Genomic DNA, 24,112 nt, shown 5'->3' with positions numbered 1-24,112 from the left:
GTTTTTAATGGAATATTTAAATGCTTACCTAAATTCCAAAGCGGTGGATAATTTGGAACAGTTTGGTTATCCCAACTTCTCCTTTGTGTCCTAAAATAATTTCACGCTAATTATTTGCAAATGCTTCCTACTGTTGCATGAGCATATAATGGACAATAAACTTGTTACGGATGGCAAAAGAAATTATGCTTTTTAAAAAAGCCTTTTTTCTTTTTCTTCTGCTTCCTCACCTCTTTCTCCTGTAGGCCATACCCTGACAAGTGCACTAGAGAACACACTGTTCTACCCACCTCCCAGGATCACCCTGAAGTTAAAAATGCCCAAATCAGCATTGGGAGACTGCAAAAATAACTCGCTGAAGCCTGGCAACAGACTGCTCTCTCCTGACAACAACAGCACTGTTTACAGCAAACGGAGTGTGCCAATGTCAAAGGAATCGTTTGAAATTAAAGCAAAATCTTATGCCAGGTATCAGCATGACAGCAGAAGTAATGGGCTGCTGGCAGGGATCGGCAAGCCGCGGAGCGAGGCGAAGGATTCTGGCCCCACGCAGCTGATGGAGTTTCACCGGGGCCAGCCTTCCGGGAAGCCTTTAGCATTCCAGGCTGCTCTGCATGGACAGTCTTCCATCGGGAACGGGCGGCTGCAGCAGGAGAACTCAAGGCTGGTGTCCAAATCCAATGGTCTGATGGGCAGGGCTGGAGATGTGAGCCAGAGAGACAGCTCCAGCCAGACGTCCTACGAACAGGAGTCCGTGCTCACGGCTCACTTGGCCAGCCAGAGTGGATTCCGCAAATCCACCATGGAACATTTCAGCCGGTCCTTTAAAGAGGCTACCAACAGTCTGGTGAGGACCACGGAGGATCTCCGGTGCTGTGAAAAGCCAACGAGAAGACTTGCAACAAAAGATCGCTTGTGGAGCAAGCAGACACTTGAAGGTGCTCCATACCAGGACAACGATGGGTACTGTCCTGACTTAGAGCTGAGTGACTCTGAAGCAGAAAGTGATGAAAACAAAGAACAAGTGAGGTTAAGACGAAGTAGCTCAGAGCGAGAAAGCCCAAGTAAGGACTTTGGAAGAGACTGTCACAATAGAAACAAAAAGAATATGATATCTCACAGTTCGGTACAGAGGTGATTAGAAGCCCCCACGGGGTAATTCAGCCTTTATGTATTCCGGTGTACCAGTGCAAAGCTCAGCATCAGAAGGTTCCAGAAAATAGTCTAGGACCTATTTAGGAAGAGCTGCAGTAGGGGATGGGGGAGGAAGAGAAATCAGAGTAGTTTTGTTCAACTGTGAATTGGTTTGCAGTCTTTTCAGGGTTAGCTCAGTTATCCACAAAGTTGTGGAAATTGTGTGTTTTGTCAGAGGGTAACATCTGGGAGAGCACAAAGCAGTTAATTGTGCAAAAATTCAGGAAACTGCTTCTCCCTTGCCAGCTTAAGTGCAAGGCACTGTGTTCGTGTGGAGGCAGTCTGGTGGTGGTGGACAGGTTTAGAAGAAGTCCTTGCATTGCTCTAAGGTCTTGCAAGAGACTGCAAACGGAGACACTGAAAGTGCGTTATTATGGCACCTGCAGTGTGGCTTTGATCCAGCAACGCACTTGCGGATGTGTTGGGAAGTGAAGCACGTGGATAGCCCTGCTGGTTTCCCCCGGGAACGTTTGTGCTCAGCTATCCGAGCACATGCCGGTGTGCTCTGCTGGATCAGGCCCAAAGTGACTACTAAGTGCTGGTCCCCTTCTGCAGGAGGCTTGGAACTGCAGTGCCGTTTGCAGGCTCCCTGCAGAGGGCGGAAGCAGGCGTCGCTGGCCCTCGCTGCCAAACTCGCTGACCTCTAGACGTGCCCCCCATTCCCTGCTTTTGCTGAAGATTGTGTTTCTCTTCACAATAATTCGCTTATTTTGTAAATATACAACTTCTAGTACTTCAGTTTTTTTAATCTCTGTACATAGATGCTTGTTGTGGGATGCACTTGTAAATATTTTACCCAGCTAACAAGTACAGATGGCTAATTTTGTGGATAGTGTTTACAAAAGTAGATGTACTACTTCAAAGAAAAATACTATTTGACACTTACATTTAGGCAATCACCGGTGATGCCAGGTTCCTCTTGAAACTGAGATTTCATATCCGGAGGTGTTTTTACCTGGTATTTTTAAAGTCAGCTGAATTAGAAATAATTTTAGCTGAATTTTTTTTTTCAGGTGCAAATTTTCAACCCTAGTTGCCTGAACACAGGCATAGGAGTCTTCTGGCATCTAGGTCTGTAAAATTTTAGCCAGTCATCATTTAGAGTATGATGGTTTAATTAAAGATGTTTTTTTTAATTCCTGAAAATCTACTATTTTTATTATGCTGCTTTTCAACCTCTGGATCAGTTGCTGTTTCCCAGTCTAACACATTTTTTGTATGTCCTTTAAAATCAGCAGTTATTAAATAGTGATTAAATTTCAGCCAGTACTGACTGAGGAGTCGAGAAGGGAAGGGAATGAATCCCTTTCTGTTTGTTTCAAAGACAGGGGATTTCTGTTTGAATGCAAACTAACTTGTTTTACAGATGGTGTTGTGTTGATCAACAAAGCTACTGCACTATTTTTGTCTGTAATGCTGTACATTTCATAAACACATCCTCCACATCCTCTGTCCCCACATCACTGGCTGAAACAACCCACAGGTTATGTAGGGCACGTTGTACAGCTCTGTTGAGGGTTCAGTTTTGTCTATAAACAAAAAGGTGTTCCCTCACAGCGTGAAGATGACTATGCAGAATCTGAACAGCAGCTCGGTTTAGCTTCATAGTTTTAATTTATTGCTTTTAGGTTGGGAAATGGCAACGACATTTTCAGATTTGTTTTAAACTAACTTTGAAATCTCCCTAGTTGCAATAGGACTAGCAGGTCAGGGGCTGGAGGACTCTTCAGAAGTGAAATCATTTTTAAAAAAGTATACTTGGCCAATCTGCTCTGTTTGCTTCATGCATCTTATTTTTTTTAAATTTTTTTTTTTTTTTACTTCTTGATTTTATGTATATTTGTGTAATTGATCTTTCTAGAGCTGTATCTTCAAAATTATTTCTTTTGGTGTAAATATGCAGTAGCAATTTAGGTTTCCACATATTTTATTTTTATGGGAAATGCTTTGTGTTCTAAGCCATGGGTCATTCAGAATAAGTAAACAAATGTCTGTTCATTTGTATTCTGGTTCTGATTCTCTTAGTTCTCCTTCAATATTTATTAGTAATCCTCTCTCACTGGCCATGAAATTTTATGAAGCTTTTATTGGGAACACTTATCTGGGAGGTCAGCAAAGTGTTCATGTTATTTTGTGGCTGGAAGCATATGACAGAAGAGAGGGAAAATGGTGCTTCAGCAAAACTCAGCGTTTCTGCTCTTCTGGCGTTATCAATTCAGTTGTTTCCAGTCTGGGCAATGGTTTTGCTAATTTTTACATGATTTTAATAGACATATGAAGGAGCCCTTGGTTATGTAGTTCTCAAGTATTGTCCCCAAAGTGCATTTGCTAGTTTTTATTGTGCATTCGGTGGCTAACTGTTTGAAGTATTACCTCTTAACCTTATTTGTCAATTTTTTGTTGTGTTTTTGCATTTTGTTTTATATATATAAATATATATATATTCAATTTTCCAAGATGGACTCGGTCTTTTTCAGATGTCCCCTTTTTACAAGTACTTTTTCATTAAATTATGAAACTGCTAACAATATTTTCATTTGTTGTGATTTATTCAGGGCTTTACCCTCTGTGTCTGGCAGGTTGTAAAACTCATCAGTACTGTGTCCATCAGGAGTAAATTATTTCTGCCGATTTGGCAATACTTTAACAAGTTAAGTATCCAGGAAAACCCTTCCCCTTCAGCCTCCCAAAAAAGAGTCGCTGAGCACTAATTTGCTCTGTATAGGAAATAGTGCAAGCCTGGCTTTTGTTTCTGCCTAGCTGAGCAAATGTAACAGACCATGTGCTGCCCTGGCCTCCCTTTTCAATGTATTTGCTTATGCTGTAGTATGGCTGGTTGTCCCTGGTGGGACAGAGTGAGTGACAGAGGAAGGGCCGTAGCCAGGCCTCCCGTCTGATCCCGTTCTTGTACCCGCAGACGTGGCAGCTGAACTCCCACTGGCCTGCAAAGGACAGAGCGGGGCCAGCGCTGCGTTCCTGGGCTCGTGTCCCCTTCACGTGGGTTTTCCTGACCTTCTGCTGTAGTTCCCCCTGCTCCCACAGGCCGGTGCTGTGAGGTGCCTCGCTGGCACAGGGCAGCTGCTCCCTGGGCTACAGCAGGGAGGAAGGAAGAATGAGAAGGTGGAGGGAGAGGTGCTGTGCTAGCTGCACAGCTGATCCCGTGGTGTCCCTCCTGCTCTGACTGGCTCTGCAGCTGGCAGCCTTCAAGAAAGATGGCATTGCAGTGTGGCTGTTGCAGGCAGCAGTGACCCTCCTGCCTGCAATGGCCCCGGCAGCAGCAGAGTCAAAGCTGAGCAGCCAACAACACCACTGTGGGCTGGCTTAAGGGCTGGAGTGACTGAGCAGGTGGCCCCAGGCAGGCTTGAACTGTAGCTAAAGAAAGCTTGGGTGAAATGGAGCCCAAATCCCTCAGCTGAAAAGCAAGCAGGAGGTAAAACAAGGGGAAAAGGCAGTAAAAGTGAGACAGAAGGGAAGAAAAGCCAGCACTAGGAAGAAGCAGTAAGCGTTGGACTGGTTGTTGTTATTCAGGACCAGGATTTCTTCTTCCCTAAAGGCATCTGGCAACAGATACCAGCAACAGACTTCCTTGTTGTGACTTTCTGACTGGTGGTTCTAATTCCCTCTCCACATATAGTCTGCTTGTGGCTGGGATGAGGGAAAGACAGGGCCAAGGAAGGAGATTGGTGTCCCCATTAATTAGGAAACATCTACTGTTTGTAGAGTCTTATCAAATAACTAAGTGTGCTTTTTTGTTGATAGTAACATGGTCCAAGGGCTAAAGGGGCTGCACGGTAGTTCTGAGCACCATCATCTCTGCATTTATGTTTCTGCCCTAAAAGAAATGTTTCTCAGTTATAACTTGTGTATATCACTTGTGGAATGTTTTCTTTGCACCATAAATCCCAAACGACTGGGGGAGAAATTGACAAATGTCTTTGGCTATTCAATGTAAGCCTGGAACATTCCCTTGAATTTGATGTGGTTGCTCTGATGACCTGGCCTGGATGTGCAGGCTGTACTGCAGACTTATGGTGTGGATGTGATACCTGGGAGGCAACCAAAGCCTGCCTCTGCGAGCTGCCAAGATAATCCAGCGAAACCACTCATTCTCATCTTGGGAATTTGGATGATCCCAGAACTTGTAAAGGTTTAGCACTGCAGGGAATTGACACATCTACTAAGAGAATAAGCTTTTGATGCGAATTAAGGAACAAAAGCTGCTTGCACAACCGGGGAGCTTGGCATGCAAGGGAAAAATACCAGGGAAGGGCAGAAATGGAAAACAATGGCGTGCCTCAATGTGGCTTCCTTAGACACACAGACTTCTGGGCTCTGGTTTCATGGGAGATGCCTTGCTACTGCTGCTTCTGAACCTTCCTTTTACACCAGCTTCATGGCTGAACACTTTGCCCACTCCTGAGGTAAAACTCTGTGGTATTTACCTCTTGCAGAGATGATTCTGGGATAACTGCTGTCAGGCTCTGCTCCTAACCAAGTGAGTGCATCTAGTGGGATGTGGCAGGAGGATTAAAGTGACTGCAAGCACCGACTTCTGAAAGAAAATGTTACATATTAGTTGGGTAAGTTGTTTGAAAAGTGGATGTGCATGACTGTTTCTGTTCCTCAAGCTCCCCCCTCTGCAGAGAGCTTGGATAAATTTCTGTGACCACGTAGTTCTAGGAGAAGCAGCCTTGCATATTTGCTCATTAATTTCCCTGCCTCTGTGTATGCAGCTCCCAGATAACTTTCTTTTTCCAGTAGGCTTCTTCTGTCTGGGGCAGTCTCCTGCATCCACCTTGCCCTGCCCTTTCTCTGGGATTCTTCTTTTGTTTTAGGTTGGGCAGACCCTCCCTGCCTTCCATTACTTTCTCGTCAGACTTGGAGCTGGGTATCTGCCTCACCTTGGCTGCTTTATCTGATATACATTGTTTTAAATCTCTGGCTAGCTTCCATGATGACACCTTCATGGTTTCTTTTGGCTTAAACATCCTTAACACATTTTTTTCCAGTTTCTGTTGTTTTTCCTCAGGTGCTGCTCCACCCACCCTATCCCAAGGAAAGAGCACTGGGGAGCAGGACAAAAGTTGTATTTTGACAGTTCCATAACAGTTCCAGAGTTGTTCTGCTCATAAAATTGGTGGGCCAGTGTCCTGAGGAAGGATTTAAACTTAGCTCAACAGTAACATAAAAGGAAGGTGCCATCAAGAAATCTCCTGGTCGTCTGAGAGCTCTTGAGCTTGTGACAGACTTCAAGAGTAGTACCTATAGAAAGAAAAAGTGTTATATGCCACTTGGGAAAATGGCTCTGGTTATACCTTGGGGAATGCAGGCTCTGGTGAGGGAATGAGTCATCTGAGGGGGAAAAACACCTGCCCACCCACTTCACCTGAAACCACAGTGTCTGTCTGCATTCCTTTGTAGTTCCTTATCTCAGAAGGGTGGTGCTGGGTAGTTTGGGAACCCCTGTCACTGGCATTTTAGGCTCCATTTGCATCTGGTTGAATGGAACCTGACCAAAGTGCTTTCCCTCCTTAAAACTGGCTCAGCTATTGTTCTCTTGTCTCCTCTAAAGTGAAGTAGGAGCATTGTTTCATCTTTTTCCTGATTAATCATTATGCAACAAGCCAGACATCTCTCCTGGTTAAAGGAAGGACAGAGGCTGAAAAGCTGGATGAGCCAGGTGATGCAGATACTTATAAGCAAGTTGTAGTTTACACTCGTTACAAATGGCTGGTACATAAACCAAACTCCTCCAATTGTCTGGTTGAACATCTTAAATTAAAGCTCTGTGAAGTCACCCTAAATCTGCAGTTAATTTGAAATTTAATTTTGATTTGGCCAGAAGAAGGATTTGCATGCCTGTAAGCTGCAAACACTGAAAGCACTGTTGCTAGATCAGTTATTTGAATGAAAGATGCTGCCTTCCCCTCAAGTCCTGGCTCTGTTGCATGACCTCTGTTGTGACTATAATTTTGCAGCTGCTGTAGCACATATCAATGCTTTTTTTTTTTATCCTGAGGCAAGTAAAATGCAAATCCAGGTCACATGGGGTACAAAGACCAGAAAAGTAAGGCATTAATGAAAAGTGTCTTGGCTGTGCTCCACTGAAGAATGCTTTCTGAAGCACCCTGTTGCCCAACTGCTGCCAGTACAGAGCAGAGGTCTGGAGAGGCACAGGCTGGGAACTCCAGATTTGTGAGGCAGCTTCAGGCAGCAGAAACCTGCACTGGTTGGTGCTCCCATGACAAAGAAGATGGAGGTGTAAGTGTGAGAGTGTGAGGGTGTTCATGAAACACTGGGGAGACTGGCTGCAGTGGGAAGGGTCACACATTTGCTTAAGCATTGTAATCTTAAGTGAGAGATGCTTTTTCATGAGCCTGTGGCCTGTACAGAAGGAATTGTGCTGAAAGAAGTCTGTGTAATAAACTGTAATAAGTAAAGGGTACGATTGCCATTTTTGTGAAAACTGGTTTTTGAAGGCTAAATACTTCAATATGACTTCATGGTGATTTGGTGCAATCCTTTGTATAAAGGATTCCTTGTCTGAGCTTCTTAATCCATTCTGCATTAACTTGTGTGACAGCGGTGTTGGACACATAAATTAGTCAATGGGCACAAATCTGCTTGGTGCCACCTTCTCCCAGGCAGACATTTGCAAACAGGAAAATGGAGTACTTTGGCAAATGTTTTATTATGTTTAAATACACAACTGTGATCAGCCAGACTCGTAAACAATTGAAACTTCTCAGCAGTTTGATCTCTCTTGGAGTTACTTGTTGCTTGTTGCTAACAAATAAAACTTGATCTGGATACACAAGCCAATTCCAAGAATTATACTTGGCTGCAAACAAGTGCATGGCAGTGCCAACTCTTCCTTTCCAGTGAACTGATGGCAGTGACTGATTTCATGTTTCTGCCTCTGCTCTTGCTCAGGGTTTTTTGCTTGTCCCTCCATCTGTGCATCCCCAAATGCAGTACTATCTGCTAGTGCAGAATTCCCACATGCCCACTCTGGCTGCCCTAATGGATTTAACAGGCTTGCACTGAGGTAATGGCTCTTTGGGCTCCACAGCCCTTGGCACAGTCCCTGCTCTCAGTTGTACCTTGCCCATCTGCCGAGGTGGCCTGACAGAGGCAGCTTTTGGGATACAGACAGCTGATGCACAGCATTTGCACTTCATACCAGCCATGGATCAGGCCTAGAGCTCTCCCACCTTCAAGCAGGAAGGAGGACTCACAGTAGTAAGGAAGGAAAAAAGACAAGGATTGCTCTAAAAATGAAGAAATTGCAGGATCAGGCTCATAAAAGAAGACAAGAACAACTGCAACTTTCCAGGAATGAGCAGAAGTAAAACCCAGTCTCTACAGTGCCTGAAATAGTTCAGCACCTCTTCTTGCCTACAGTCATTGAGAGTGGGGGTTTTTTTTCCATCTCTGTGGGGCTCTGGGCTGTTCTCCAGAGCTGCTGAGTGTTTCCTGACTGTCAGGAATGGTAATGGCTTCTGGCAGGCTGGGGGAGAGCTGTGACTTCACCCTACAAGGCCTCCCACATCACAGATCTCCTCTTTGTGTTCCTCATGGTTGTAGATAAGTAAGAATTCCACTTCCCTGCTCCCTCCCACCATGTGGAATAAATGCTAAGCCAGCAGTGTGGAAGCCACAGAGGTGCTGAGTTAGCTCCCTATCAGTCAGACTTGGCCACACAGTAGCCTGTGGCTGCAGTGCCACAGTGGGAAGTTCCTGGTGGGAAGGCACAAGGCAGTACAATCTTTGGCAGCCACCCCTTCCGTGCTCTTCTCTCCCACGGTGAGCTTGTACTGGCAGAAGACTTTATCTGATGCTCTCTGTGAAGGCACCCCAGCACGGATTCCTCCCTGCTCTACCTTTCAACAAGCTTGGATTAGCCAATGCAGAGAGGACAAAGCAGGGGTGCTGTCCCATGTAACTAGAGCTCTGAGCTCCAAGCACATGGCACAGAGTCTGTGTTGTAACCCAGTGCTTACAGAGGCTGTTTATTTTCTCCCAAGATGTGTGCCAGCACACAGCTTGTTTTGATGCCTCCAAACCATGCTGGCAAATGCTTAAGTCAGCAAGGAACAGAGACTGCTGAGGTGGGTTGAGGGTGTATCTCCTGTTGCTGCTGGATTCAGTAAGCTCTTGCTTTGTATCCCAAATGGCCTTGCAGTGTGCAAAAACAATGGGAGAGCAGTAAATGTGGCTAAGCTTTGTAAGAAGCAATAATTGTTCTTCATTGTACTTAATGAATTCTTTGATTCTTTGCATATGGGTTTGTTTGTTTGTTTGTTTGTTTTTTAAAATTTCTGAATCTTCTTTCCATGTTGTGAAGTGTGTGGAAAAAAGAAGAGAGATGTGGCACTTTTGTTCTGCATGTGTCTCTGTGTTGGTTGTTGCTAATAATTTGCTTGCCTCAGATCTGAGATGAATTCCTGCTATTTGTTGTACATGCAGCAGTAGGACAGAAAAATAAATTAATTCAGTGCTAAGCACTGAAGGAATACCATGGAAGCCTATAAAATAGAAGTCTAACTGCTCAGATGAGATGACAATAAGTTAATGAACATAAGTTAATGAATATCACATCAGTACTACATCAGAAGAAGCCTACATGAAGCACATGTCAGTAAGGTCATGCAGCCCATGAACTTTCTGAAGATACCACTAATAGAAATAAATGTTAGCAAGTGAAGCCTGGGCTGTGACCACCTGCTTTATGAATAAAGACAACCAAATAAAAATGTTAAACAGGATATAATTGCTGCAAGGAGGGTGTATGATTCTCGGGATCTTTTGCTGGTCACTGTGACCCCAAGAATGTTAAAAGTCTCTTTTCCCAAACTGAGTGCTTGAAGAAGGAGTCAGAGCTCTTAAATTCTTGGTCTCGAGGTTGTTTATTGTGTCTTATCTATAAAAAATTTTCTCCTGTCCTGCTGAGGTCCGTCGAGCAGGACAGTTCCAGGCACACTGCCTGCCCCCGGGGCAGTGTTCTGTCTTTATACTAAAAACTAATACGATATAATACTAAACTAAACTAATACTAAATATGATATTTACAATTACTTTCCAATATCTATCACCTATGTTAGACAGTGAGCTTCTACTCTAAACTAATCTAAAAGTGCCATTACAGCAGAAGATGGAGGCCAAGAAGAAGAAGGAGAAAGGCTGGACACGCCCAGTTCCCTCCATCTTGCCTCCTGAACCCCCATACCAGAAACCCCAAAGTCTACTTTTTCACCCCGTGATAACTTCACTATTATTCTACCTAAACTGTTGTAGCTTGCTGATCTTCATATAAGGTTGGTAATTTGCTCCACGGGTCATAATCAAAATCACAGGTGTTTTGGGCTCCGTGCCAGGGCTTCTGAGCCCCCTGGCAGGGGTCCTGGCTGTCCTGGACAGCCAAAGGGATGTTCTGGGTTCCCACATATGATAAGAAGCAGATGAAATATCTAAGAGGAACTGTGTGGGGACTACCTCCTAAAAGACCCAGCTGGGTGCTATGGGATCACTGGTTGCAGTGCCCCTTCAATAATGGGGCTGCTACATAAGCCAGCTGAAAACCAGAGTCTGGATGGGGAAGAGGTGAGCTTTGGAGCAGTTGAGTTAATCCTGGTTTGAGGGGACAGAGCAGCAAGCCAGCCTGTGCCTGCCTTGTGCTCCTGAGTTTCCAGGCGGAGACACACAAGGCCCTGAAGCCACTTGATGTCACTGATCCCTGTGGGGGTCACCAAGTCCAAGTTAAAAGGCAATATGTCATGGGATGCTGAAGAGGAGACCTGGAATAAAAAAAGTACCCACTGCTTTGAGACTTGAGGCCTGGCAGCTGTAGTGGCCATAGCACAGAGATAAGCAGGCGCAACAGTCAACTCTATCTGCAAATTTTGTTGCCAGCTGTTTGCCTCCTGCCTTTGCAAGTTTTTGAGACTAAACAGCATGGGGAATAAAAGAGGACAGGGCATGCGGAAGGCCTGAGATATCTGGATAACCGAGGCGCTGCTGCAGGAGCTGTGAAGGATCCCTGGTGCTGGAAGTCAGGGCCAAATATCTGTGGCCACCTCCACCAGAGCAAGAAGGCAGGGAGAAGCCAGGCCTTCGGGGAATCAGCTTCTCCAAGGGCCACCGTAGTGGGGAAGAAAGCTCTTCTCCCTCTTGTCCCTCCCTGCAGCTCTTGGAAGAGGGGTGCCGAGCCGCTGCTGCTCGGCCAGCCGGCACCGCCGGCCCCGGGGAGAGGAGGATCCCGCGGGGCCCGGCCGCGCAGCCCGCCCCTGCCGGGGGACCAAGGGGCGCTATAAGAGCGGCGGGAGCGGGAGCGCTCCTGGGAGCAGGTACGGCCGGGGCGGGCTGGGAATAGCGCTTCCTTGCTACCGTGAGTTACTGATGATTGTTAGTGCTGCTTTTCTCTCCCGCGTTCGCGGGTAGGCAGGGGCCCGCACACGCCGTGTGTACATGACACGGCGGCGCACACACACACACACAGACACGCACACACAGACACACGCACACCCACACACACACAGACACGCACACACACGCTGCGCCCCAGCAGCCGGGCATGCGGGGGCGGGCCCGCGGCGGAGCGGCCTTGGCCTCCCTGTGCCCGCCCGCACCCCGATTCAATCTTCCCTCTCTCTTTTATTATTCCCTCTCCTTGGTTTTTTTTTCTCTTTTTTCCTTCCCCGTTCCCGCTGGTGGCTGGCTCCCGCAGGCCCGGCGGGGCCGGGCTGTAACGCGGTGTCGCTTCCCCGCAGGCCATGTCATCTGTCAGCATCGAGTGCGTGGTCGGCGAGGGCTGCAGGGTCGGCGAGTCGCCCGTGTGGGACGACAGGGAGGGCGCGCTGCTCTACGTGGACATCACGGGCAGGAAGGTGTGCCGCTGGAGCCCCGTCACCCGGCAAGCACAGGCCATTGCCCTGGGTAAGGAGCCCTGGAAACCCTCCCGATGTGCGGGAGCCGCTGGAAACCCTCCCGGTGTGCGGGAGCCCTGGAAAACCCTCCCGATGTGCGGGAGCCGCTGGAAACCCTCCCGGTGTGCGGGAGCCCTGGAAAACCCTCCCGATGTGCGGGAGCCGCTGGAAACCCTCCCGGTGTGCGGGAGCCCTGGAAAACCCTCCCGATTTGCGGGAGCTGCGCGCTGGCGCTCGGGCTCTGTCCCTCGGCGGCTGCACTGGCTCAGATCTGGAGACCCTTCCCTACAGCCGGGGTTTCCTCGGTCACCAGCACACTGGGAGACACTAGATACAGACCAGACCTAGTCCTGGGGACTTTCCTTATGAATTTTTAGTACTGGCTTATGTTTGATCTATTTACTCTCCCTGTAAGTTGTCCTCAGCTCGCTCTCTTTTACTCGTACTTTGTCCCAGAGGTGAAGTTCTTCTGTTGGTGCCTGTAGTAGTTCTGATGTGAATGATCAGTGCTCATAACATTTTCTGTATCATGAAACATTTTCTATATTATGAAAGATGATTTCCAATAATGCTTTAAGAAGTTGATACTTTTTTAAGGTAGCGGTGTCGCCAGCTAGAGTCTCAATGGCTCAAGTATTTTTTCCAGAAAGGAAGAGATATGCTAACTCACATTACAAAAGGATTGCAGATTTACTGCTGGATGTGATAGAGTAAATATTTGTGTTGGGAGACAGCTCCTTAAGTGGTTTCAGTGCAATTTATTATTTTCACGTGTTCAATAGCACTTGGTGAAAATCAATTTTGCCTACCTATAAGCTGTTCACATTATTCACTAGAAACTGATCTGGGCTTATCTGCCCTCCAAATTACTGTAGTTGCCAATTTCAAGATGAGAGAAGGCCTGATGGTGATTTTGGAAGTGTTGCTTCCCAAACTTATTTGCTCTTAGCTTAGCTGAGGGAGTGTGCATCTCCTTTTCCCCAGACTGATCTACTCTCACAGGTGTAGTCTTTTGCTTGCAATCTCTCTGGAGATGTGGAAGGGAGAGCAGCTGAAGTAGCTCCTGTTTTTCTTTTATTTTTTTTAAATTGTTTCCTCTCTTTAGTAATAAACCAGTTATGATTCATAGCTGTGTCTTTGGGAATGCCACAATTAAAAGGAAAAAAACAACCCCCAAACAACTAAAGAATGCCATGTGATTATAGCAGCAGGCTTCCAAAGTGGAAACTAAGAGAAATTATTAATTATTGAAGATTTTAATAAGAAAATTACAACAACCCCATGCTAGAAACAACTTAAAATGCCCTTTATAACTTTACATGGTTAGAAAGAACTTTCAAATGCCCTCAGCTGCTAGAGCTGAGCTTGCAGTCGGATGTTCATCTCCAGTGCTGGAGATGGACAAATAGCATTCGGATTTCTGTCACGGTGGTGCTGCTGCCAGGGCTCCAGAGGGAAGGGGCATCCTGAGCCTTGAGCAAACAGCTGGGAAGGAGCAGTTCCTCTTGTACCCAGTGGTGGCTAAGTGTCTGTGAAAGTATTACCTAATTCTATACCCCTGCAAAGCTATAAATACAATACATGTTTTGGTTTTAAATTAGAAAATTAGTGATTAGTGCCATTCATAGAAAACACTATGCTAGACTTGGTTGCCCTGCCTAAAGTTATTATTCCTTAGATTGCATCTGATTGTAGGCTTTTACAGAAATGTTGTCTTTGCACTCACTGTTTTCTTTTACTAATTCCTTTATAATAACATGTAATTGAGGTTTTATGCATAATAGCTCAAGTGGAGTCATGGAAAGTGAGTGTGAACTAGTTTTCTCTTTTGTTTGAGCTCTTGGGGAGCTCTGCCACTCCTAGGTGTGTTTTTGGTGCTGCTGGAGGTTGAGTGGCACAGCAGAGTGTGGTACAGGGGTGTCTCTGCCCCGTGTGACCTGTCCCAGTGCAGAGATACTCTGCCCCCATCATTCACGGCTCATTTACACAGGAGCTGTGCTAAATAAACACCGTTGCTCTAGAGCTCTTATGACAATTGATTTTTCCCTTGGAGAGAGGACAGCCCACACAGTAAGCAATTGTGAAAAGCATATGTTCCTGTCCTCCTTTTTATACTTATTTTTTTTCAGTAAAGCACCTAGCACAACTAGGTGCTGGTAATGATTATAGCTCCTGGTAGCAGTGGTAATACTCAAATTCATGTGACATAATCTGTTTCTATGTATTTAAACATCAGTTTTGTTGGTAGAAAAGTAGTTTGTTTCTCTTGCCTGTGGTTTTGCTGAGTTCAGTTGGCATGTCTAAAGAGGGTAGGAAAGAAATGTCTCTTCATGGCGCATCTCACTTTTCAATTTCACCCCGTTTCCAGATGCTCCTGTGAGCTCCGTGGCTCTCCGTCAGTCTGGGGGTTATGTCATCACCCTGGGAACCAGGTTTGCTGCTTTGAAATGGAAAGAGGAGCTGGTAACCACCATTGCTCAAGTGGACAAGGACAAGGCAAACACCCGGTTCAATGATGGCAAGGTGGATCCTGCAGGGAGGTATTTTGCAGGTATGCCGCAGTCTCTTTCTTCCCTCTGGTGCTTGCTGGGTTTTGGTGATAAGAGTCAGTGATCAGTTGTAGATGCAGCAAGTTTTCCTTCACAGTTAAATGGTGGGGATTTTTTTTTTGTTTTCTTCAAACAGAGCTTAAATCCGCTTACAGATTTGTTTATATCACCTGGGCACTATCTAATCTGGACTGTTTTGATAAAAAGAGGCTGACTACACCGAGCCTGCCTAGTTTAAGATACTGGCCTTGCCTCCTTCCTGTCAGCTGCTTGATTTGAAGGGTGCCAATAGAAAATACATTTCCAGTGGGAAATTTATTATATTGTGTGGTTTGTTCTCCGTAACTCAGAATATTGCTTCTAAAAACTAAGGGACAATTCATCCCAGAGGTGAGAAGGCTCAGGGGATCCCACCTGTATGTATAAGTGCCTGACTGAGGAGGGAGTAAAAGAGATGGAGGCCAGGCTCTGCTCAGTGGTGCCCACTGAAAGACCAGAAGGAGTGGGCACAAGCTGAAACTCAGCCAATTCTGTATGAATGTAAGGAAACTCTTTTACTGAGGGTGACCAGACAGTGGAACAGGTTGTCCAGAGAGAGTATGGAGTCTTCATCCATGGAGATCTTCAAGGCCCAACACTGGTGGGAGGAACCTGTGGTGTCTGACCCTGCTCTGAGCAGGGGGTGATCCTGGATGATGCCCAGAGGTGCCTCCAGCCTCAGCTGTGATGCTGTCCTCCTGATTTTCAAACCACCATTCTGTGCTTTGCTGTGTCATTCAGTCCCAAGACCTGACTTAACCTGCATTTACCCAGCCTCTCAAGAGCCAGTCTCAGCTGCCAACTTCAACGTGTAAAGATGAGATTTGCTTTAAAAGAGGCTTAAGTGTGAAACTCATTCTGAGGGGAGGAGGTAATTTTTTTTCCACTCTCTCAGCTCTACAAGGCATTAAGATTGATTGTAAGTTAAATGCTGGCCACACCTGTCTTAATATATGAGTGACTGAATAAAACATTTTGCAGGAATCATGCTGCACACCATTTCTGCTGCAGAAACATTCAACAAAAGAACAAAGGCTGTGTTTTGCCACCTTCTGCTAAAAGCAAGCACTTCGGAAGTCTGCCTTTTCCTTCTGTTTTTAACTCAGTTTCTTCCTCAAATTTCAGAAGCCCCCCCTTTCTATGCTGGCAGTGTGATCACCATGGTAGTGAGAGGCTGTCCCCAAACGTGGAGAGGAGTCCATTGGCTCTGAACCTGCTTTTTCCCCTTTGGCTGTGCACAGGTACGATGGCAGAGGAGATCCGTCCTGCCGTGCTGGAGAGGCGCCAGGGCTCTCTGTACACGCTCCTCCCCGACCTCTCCGTGGTGAAGCACTTTGGCCAGGTGGACATTTCCAATGGGCTGGACTGGTCGCTGGATCACAGAACCTTCTTCTACATTGACAGCTTGTCCTACTCCGTGGATGCCTTTGATTATGACCTCCAAACTGGAAAAATTGGTATGAATGGTTGTATTCTAAACCAGTTGTTTGTGCCTGAAGGTGGTGGTGTTTGTTTCTGCTCTGGTCATTACACAGAGATGATCAGAGCTTTGGGGGATGACCAGAAGCCATATTAACCTCTGTCTGCGTAGGCTCCTGGCTCAAACCAGTCAGGGTTGTTTGGTAATACTATAAAGTATTTAAATTGGCACTTGGAGTAACAATCTGTACTACTGTTACTAAACAAAAGGCATATCTGATCTTGCAGCGAAAAGGACAAAGTGTATCTCACCTGTCTCTTCCCGTGGCTGCGTGTTTCTTGTTACTGGCAGCACAGGCAAAGTGACAGCAAGCTTGTAGTCTTGCACAAAACCTCTGCTAGCTTCTCTAGATATTTTTTCACTCTTCACCCTGTTTGTTTTTTTTTTTTTTTTAATACAAGTTACTAAAGGAAGATTCTGCAGAAAGAACAAGGCAACAATGGTAGCAGTAACTCAAAGCTTCCTTCGTTAATTTAAAACAAACCAAAGCCTTGAGGGCTTCTACAAGCTTGGGCAAAAGAAAAATTCTGGTGACTTGGACTAGTAATTTGCTTTTGAGTACACAGGCTGCAGTATTTTTCTTTTAGAGAGCCCAGCCAATTTGATGTTTAGTTTTACAGCTCTGAATTTAAAGCAATTTTGGGTGTAGCACCTTGTCCTAATGTCTCTCTGCCATGGCTTATATCTGATTTTTTCCCTAGGAAATAGGGTACTTCTCTCTCTCACTCATTCTTGCTCGCTCTTTCTGTGGGCAGTCTGACAATCCCCAGCAGCAAAAAGGAAACTCATTAAAAGTGTTGCTGCAGATGAGGAGCATTGAAGTTGTCAGAGCATAAAATAAACAATGTTGGAAAGTTGGGTTTAATTTTCTTTACTAATAGTGGATAAAAGTCCAGATAGAGTTGTTTGTTTTTTGGTCAATAGTATGCCTTTGAAATTGATGCTTTATCCCCAAACTCTGTGTTTATGTAATCTCTCAGTTTGTAGATCTGAAGCTCAGTTTTGTGTTGAAACAGTGACTGTTGGCACGTTCCAGCAAACTGTTTGAAAAGTCTCCAGCTGGAGCAACCCATACTTGAAATTATTCAAACTGCTTTTAAAACAAGTAATTAATTTTATGAATATATCTAACATGAATTTATTCAGTTATTTCATTTAATATTGTAAGTAGGGAACACTAGTGGTGCACTAGAAATGAATGCCAGAAAGAAGGATTATACTTTCAATGGATAGAAACTGATCCACAGGCTTTCATGCTGAGAAACAACTGTCTCAGGAAACAAACAGGGCAGCAGACACAATCTATTTCTTTCATGGGAAAAAAAAACTCAGGGCCTCAGCACAGCTTTTGAAAATAGTAGCACAAATAACTTTGCTGGGCTGTGACTGATAAAAATTTTAACAACTGTCTCACTCAGTTCTGTGGTTTTTCTATGCTGCAGGCAACCGTAGGAGTATATACAAACTGGAAAAAGAGGAGAGCATTCCTGATGGGATGTGCATTGACACAGAAGGCAAACTCTGGGTGGCTTGTTATGATGGTGGGAGAGTGATTCGCCTTGACCCCGAGACAGGTAAGTCCTTGCAACAGATGGACTGGAATTTTGTGTTAAACAAAACAGAACAAAAAAACCCCAAAGAAGAAATAAAAACAAAGCGTGAGGGGTGGGGTTTTTTCACCTCACAGAAATAGTGTATCTACTCCTTTTTAAAAACTGCTTTTTTCTTTTTTTTTTCTTTTTCTTATAATTTCAAACAATTTTATGTCCCTGATCTAAAAAATTACCTTTGTAAATATGTCTCCTTTGTTCCCAGCATCTGTTTTGTTGGAAAAGATAAAGTCACTAAAGAGACCATCATTCTGCTTGTGAATTGTTTGTGTTAGCATCCTCTTGCATCCTCCAAAATTAAGACCAATGTTTATCTCATTGATAAATGGGAAAGATGACTTAAAACCATTTTTCAGTCTTATTTCTTCAGCTTAGTATATTATTTTGGGCAGCCTGCTGGATTTTATTACAAGTCTCATGGGACAATGATGCCAGCAACATCTTTTTTATTGTTGGAAGTTACTTGCACGATCAATTTTGCAATGAAATAATTAAAAAATGTTTAATGGATTCCACAGCATTTTATCATTCCCGCAGTAATGTCTTGGGTGTGCCCATTGTCTGAGTCTGTTGTTCATTGCTGCTCTCATTTGGACTCTAGTGATGTGCCAGGGATGATTTACTCTGGGTAGAAAACACATGTAAAGCACTTAAGGGAAATGAACCACATTCACTGCAAAGGGCTGTTGGGTGGCAACGGGAGCATGATTTTGTCAGATCCCAGACAGCACAAGTTTGCATCATGCAGCAGAAGAGAAACTGCACTGGGATGCCTCTGGAGCCTAGCAGAAGGCTTGGGGTTTTGTGGGACTGTGGGTTCAGGGATGCCAGTGCCCTGTGTGCAGTGTGCAGCAGACCCTGGCACACGTGCACCAGCCTTGCTTCTGACTCTGCTGGAACTTCTACCATTTTTGAGTCTTGTTTCTTCAGCTTAGTGTTTTGTTTTGGGCAGCCTCCTGGCTTTTATTACAAGTCCCATGGGACACTGTTGCTTTCCCCCTCACCTTTTGATCTGTACCCATCCAAAGTCTTGCCAACCTGTAGGAACTCTCCAGTTGTGCAGAGTCTGCACCCCAGCTCAGGGAGAAGGAAGCTCCAGTTGGGAGATGCCAGCAATGCTGGGACTTGTCTCTGGACCCACATTCTCTTGCTCTGGTGGGCAGAGCATTCCTTGGTGACATCCACCAGCCCTCTGAATACCCTCCTGATGTAGTAGATTCAGTAATTTTTCCTCTCTGGTTCACTGTTTCTGCCTTTTTCCTGCCTTTTATTTTCCTTCCCTTTTTCCACTTTTTCTCTTATTTTCCTTTTCCTTATCCCTTTTGGAGGTGTTTTCATATGGGAAAGCTAGAAGGAATAGTGTCCATAAGCAGATGTGTAGGGATAGCAGGAATATTGATGGCAGAGTACATATCCCTGATGCACTCCCAGTCCTTAACTCTGCTCACAGATGGATGAGGTGCTGATGTGTTGGTAGTGCATTTCTCAGTGTACTTCTCTTCCATGAACCTGTTCTGTCTCCCCCTCACCCCTGTCATAGCACCTGCAGAGAACAGTGTTGTGAAGTTTCACAGGGTAACTGTCCATGTCAAAAAGAGCCACCTTTTTTTGTGAATATCTCATGCTTACCTGCCCTCTCACGCTATCATTTTGAAGTAATATCTAAAATCTGCAATTTCCTGAATTCTGAATGAATTGTAATTATTTAGGGAGATAACCCAGTGAGGTTTGAAGAGAATTCTATGAGAGCCTCTTTTAATGCACAATATCCATTAAGTGTGGCTTGAATGGCTGTCAGCCAGTGCAGACACATCCACCAATAAAGACCTCATCCAAAGCACGTGAGAGGTTTTCAGGTTTCAAAGCCTGGACTTTGTTTTTAGGGTAATGGGACCAGGAAACTTGTTTGTTTGACATCTTTCCTAAGTGAAGGTTTTGAGGATCAGGGTGAAGCAGATTTTCAGGTCTAGGCTTCCTTAGCAGAGATGGCTGCTGCCTTTAGATTGAGGATGTGCTACAGGGAAGGGCTGATGGCTGATCCCTGGGGTTTGCAGAGGACTCAGGGGATGTCTAATGTACAGGTTACCAAGTCCTGTCACAGCTTCTGGTCACGCAGTGACCTGCTACTTTTACTCTTTAAATTGGAATCCTGCAATCATTAAAGCTGGAAAAGACCTCCAAGATCATGGAGTCAAGCCATCAACCAGCAGTGCCAAGTCCACCCCTAAACCATGTCTTTAGGTACCACATCTACATAGTTTTTAAATACTTTCAGGGATGATGATCCCACAACTTCCCTGGACAGCCTGTTTCAATGCTTGACAACATTTTCAGTGAAAAATTTTTTCCTAATGTTCAATCTAAACTGCAATTAAATATTTTATAGTTCTTCCTAATGATTGTTTTCAGCATCATTTGACATTTATAGTGTCAAAAAGATTTGTTATATTTGTCTCTTCAATAGAGAGCAAGCACAGAGTAATACTCCAGATAGATTGTAGAGCATCCAGGTGCAGATTTTCTTGAAACTCCAGGGAGACACTTCAGAGCTTTGTAAATGATAACTTCCAGGCTGTTATCCACTGAGAGCACTCTACACCTGCAACCAGGTTCTAGCTCCTTGTCTCTGGGGCTCATGCCCCTTTTCCTACAGTCCATGTTTTTTCCTTTTGAATGCCCTTCCTACTTACTTTCTCCCAGACTTGTTGTTAGTCACTTTCTAGGGTTCCCAACGTCCTGCTATTTCAACACATCAGTAAAGTTGGTTGCTGTAAGGGGACCAAGCCCTTTGCACATGCAATTGGGAGGACAGAGAAATTACACATATTTTAAGGAAATTCATGTGCATATTTTTAGAAAGAGAAATTAATTCACTTGTAGGTACATAAAATAGGCATAATGGGAATAGGCTGTTATTGCCCAGAATTAGCAGAAATTTTGGAAAAATCTGCTGCAAGATGTCTCAACAGCCTTCTGGTTAGGGCTGGAGGCAATGTGTTCACTACCCTCATTAAGACCGTCGTTATTTGTTGGCATAATAAATGTCTAGTATTATTTATGGTAGCACTGATTTTCTATAAACATCACACATGTCCCATGATCCCTGTTTTATGAAAGCTTGATTTGGAAGACGGTTGAAATTTCAGGAAAAACTTCTAGGAATTAATCTGCCCTAACCACAGGCAGCAGAGGTGCAGCAGGAGGTGCGCCTCCGTAGCGCTGCGCGAGGTCTGCTCGCTCCAGGCTGCTTTGTAGTTGAAAGTAGAAAAGTCAGCAGGTCTAGGGTGTGATTCATGTGACCTGTTTTAGAGAGGAATTCTATCCCATTTCCATTGACTCCATGGACAGCCTAGATGATGAGCTCAGATACGTGTTTGTGCTGTGGATGTTAGCATTTAATTAGAGGACAAGCTGGGATTGAAGTGGGATTTGTCGGTGATACCTGAAACTGAAACTTGTCAAATGGTACATCATCAACAACAGGGTTCGAAGAAGTCTGGTTTCTCCCTGTCATGGTGCTCATCAGTCAGGGTGGGACCTCTCCCAGCCCTGGTTCCCACTTTTGCAGAACATCTGGCTCTACAAAGGTTATTTGTGATAATTTGTTTAGATTTCTTGTTCTAAGTCGACAAACAGGAAACACCATGCATGTTTTCCTGCAGGAAAAAGACTCCAGACTGTGAAACTTCCCATAGACAAAACAACTTCCTGCTGTTTTGGAGGAAAGGATTATTCAGAAATGTTTGTGACTTCTGCCAGTGATGGAATGGATAAAGAGTGGCTTTCACGGCAACCGCAGGCTGGTGGGATTTTCAAGGTGAATGATACTTTCTCCTTTAATTTTAGAAAGCTGTTGTTTCACTCCTGATTTTTTCAGGTAGCAGAACTCCAGTTGGCAGTGCTGGGAAGCTGGAAAAAGGCAGTTGTTAGAACATTGGTCATATATGTTAAGCTGCTGTTTGTATTTTTTGTTCCTCTTGCAGAAAGTTAAACACATTTAGAGGTTTGAAGATACTTTGGGGTTTAAACTTTGTACCAGTGCTGATAGTGCAAATTTTCAATGCCATCATCTCTTTATCCTTCTCCCTCTCCCAACACTGTTTGCATTTTCTATTTATGGAAAGGATGGGTATATACTTACATATCTTAATCAGAGGCAGATAAAAGCATCTGCTTTTATTTACTTTCTAGTTAATTATCAGGAAGTTATCTCTTTAAAAAATTGTTCCACTGGGATTTGTTTTAAAGCCCTGCTCTTTGTGTGTGCATGCCGAAGGTTACATTGTGAACTGCAGAATTAAGGCTTAGCAGTATCTAAGAGAAGAGGCTTTTGGGGAATGGACTCTGGCCTATGATTACTGAGCTTTAGAGAAAGAGCATGCATTGAAATTCCCGTCTGTGATGAGCTGATGTGTGCAAAATATAGTAGGATGTCAAGCTAGAGTATGCAGTCCTTTTCTAAATTAAAGCATGTCTAGTTTTGTAAGGAAACCAAGCACCTAATAATGGTGAATTATCACTCTATTTTTTTTTTCTCTGTGTTTTAACAGATAACAGGACTGGGGGTGAAAGGAGTTCCACCGTATCCATTTGCAGGTTAAATACCCTCTTCAGAATGGATTACAGAGGGCTGGCGTAAGCAAGACGAGTCTGAAGGTTTTATTCTGGTGTTCAGCATCTTTTGCTTGGAAATCATAACCCCATTACAATCTTTCATCAGGAAAGGATTAAAAACTACTGAAATACATGGAATATTTTAAAACTGATCTTTTTTCTCCCTTGAAACTTACTTGAAATATATGATGGTACTTTTTCTGCTGTGCTAAAAAGATTCTCATCCTAATAAGCTACTGTTGTAATTCTATTTTATGATTAAATAATATTTTAATATATTTTTATCGAGTAGTCTTCTGTCTCATTTGCAACTTATGCTATATTGTTTTACTGATTATACTAGTTGTACTGTCTCTTTTGCATATTTTCAAAGTTCCTCATAAAATGACTTTTGGTGGTCCTACCACTGTTTTAACTGTAACTTCATTTGTCCTAAGATGTTCCCAACAACTGAAACATTAATACCTCTCACTGCATCTGCAGCTTCCTTCTAACAGGCCTCAGCTGTGGCTGTGCTTAAATTAACTCTGGCTGGAATTTATCACTCCTCTCCCCAGTGCCTGTTACCATGTTGCTCATTTTGTTAAATACAAACCCAAAGTTTTGGAGTCAAGAACCATATGCTTTTCTATCCTTTGAAGATCTTGGCCTGTTTTGGGGACGTCCATGATGACAGGAAAACATTGGGCATTCTTGGCTGTTTGTGCATAAAGCACAACCTGCACACACAAACCTCCTCCAGACCCAACCTCCCCCAGAGTACAAAGAGGCAAGGCAGGCCCACATGCCCAAAAAGCCACTGCTTTTACAAGTGTGAAGGAAAGGGAAGGTCTGTTGCAATTTCTTCACACCACCTGTTGTGAATGAAAACTTACTCACTGGATTGCATTTTTGCCTTTAACTTCAGGCCTGTATGTGCTGCAACAGCTGTGATGTATCTCAGTTGGATTTCATTCTGCAGAATTTTGCTCTTGGAATGTTACAGGTTCCCATGTTAGTGCGCCTCCGTCTGCAGGTGGAATAGCTGTGTGTCCCCATCCTGCTGTGTGAGGGTCACCCACCAAGTGACTGCCAAGTGAGCCCGTGGCAGTGCATTTTCTCTCCAGGTAGCTCCAAGAATCCGCACATAATGGTTTGCCATTTCTGCAGGCTTGTTGCACTTAGTTTCTGATGGATCATCTTCTTTTTGCTGTGCCCTCAAGTGTGCAGTGGGTGACTCAGCTGCCCACCAAGGCCTCAGTGCTGCTTTGATCCAAGGGTTCAAAGATTATTTTGTACACATTACTGTTTCCCCTATTTAAATCATGCAGGGATCTGTCCTGGCAGCTGAAAAAAAAAAAGATTTAAGCAGCTACTCTTCAGTGTGGATGAGCATGAGAGGCAGTAAAGGAAGCTGGGCCTTGTTCTTTGGAGTGTCCACATCCTTCATTTATTTTGTGCTACAAGGCAATCTAAAGGCACAATCTAAAGTCTACTCAAAGCACAGTATTGAGAAAGCTTGAGTTAAGAGAGATGGTAAATGTAGCAAATTTAGGGCTCTGATCTCACTAAAGTCACAAACCTGGTGATACCTGTAACTCTGGAACCATGCTGTTGGGCTGCTGTGGTTGATCACTAGTGGAGATCCAGAGATGCAGCAGAAAATAAGTGGGCATAAACACAGATAAGCTTCCTCTGCCATTGCTGTTGAGGTTTTGTACC

General features: G+C 44.5%; 2 protein-coding genes across 3 annotated transcripts in view; both read left to right on the top strand.

Annotated features, from left to right (window-relative positions):
- Positions 1 to 3,671, top strand: part of JADE3 (jade family PHD finger 3) — a 32,642-nt gene extending 28,971 nt beyond the window's left edge. The window contains exon 10 of the mRNA XM_058825078.1: positions 246 to 3,671. Within this exon, the coding sequence (XP_058681061.1) occupies positions 246 to 1,138 (893 nt within the window). The 3' untranslated portion in view covers positions 1,139 to 3,671. The remainder of the gene's footprint in view (positions 1 to 245) is intronic.
- A 7,669-nt stretch (positions 3,672 to 11,340) lies between these two features.
- Positions 11,341 to 22,760, top strand: LOC131572521 (regucalcin). 2 transcript variants are annotated; one of them, XM_058825740.1, is made up of 7 exons: positions 11,341 to 11,540; positions 11,964 to 12,129; positions 14,488 to 14,670; positions 15,949 to 16,164; positions 17,630 to 17,761; positions 21,460 to 21,614; positions 22,348 to 22,760. In XM_058825740.1, the coding sequence occupies exons 2-7, from the start codon at positions 11,967 to 11,969 to the stop codon at positions 22,396 to 22,398; spliced, it is 900 nt and encodes a 299-aa protein (XP_058681723.1). In that variant the 5' UTR covers positions 11,341 to 11,540; positions 11,964 to 11,966; the 3' UTR covers positions 22,399 to 22,760. The 2 variants fall into 2 exon arrangements, with proteins under 2 accessions (XP_058681723.1, XP_058681722.1); XM_058825739.1 differs by having other exon boundaries at positions 11,540 to 11,581.
- Positions 22,761 to 24,112: the final 1,352 nt, after the last annotated feature.

Source organism: Ammospiza caudacuta, chromosome 2 (genome assembly GCF_027887145.1).
Source record: "Ammospiza caudacuta isolate bAmmCau1 chromosome 2, bAmmCau1.pri, whole genome shotgun sequence".
Lineage (NCBI taxonomy): Eukaryota > Metazoa > Chordata > Aves > Passeriformes > Passerellidae > Ammospiza > Ammospiza caudacuta.
The sequence above is the reverse complement of the archived record's forward strand: the minus strand, read 5'-3'. Positions and strand labels throughout refer to the sequence as shown.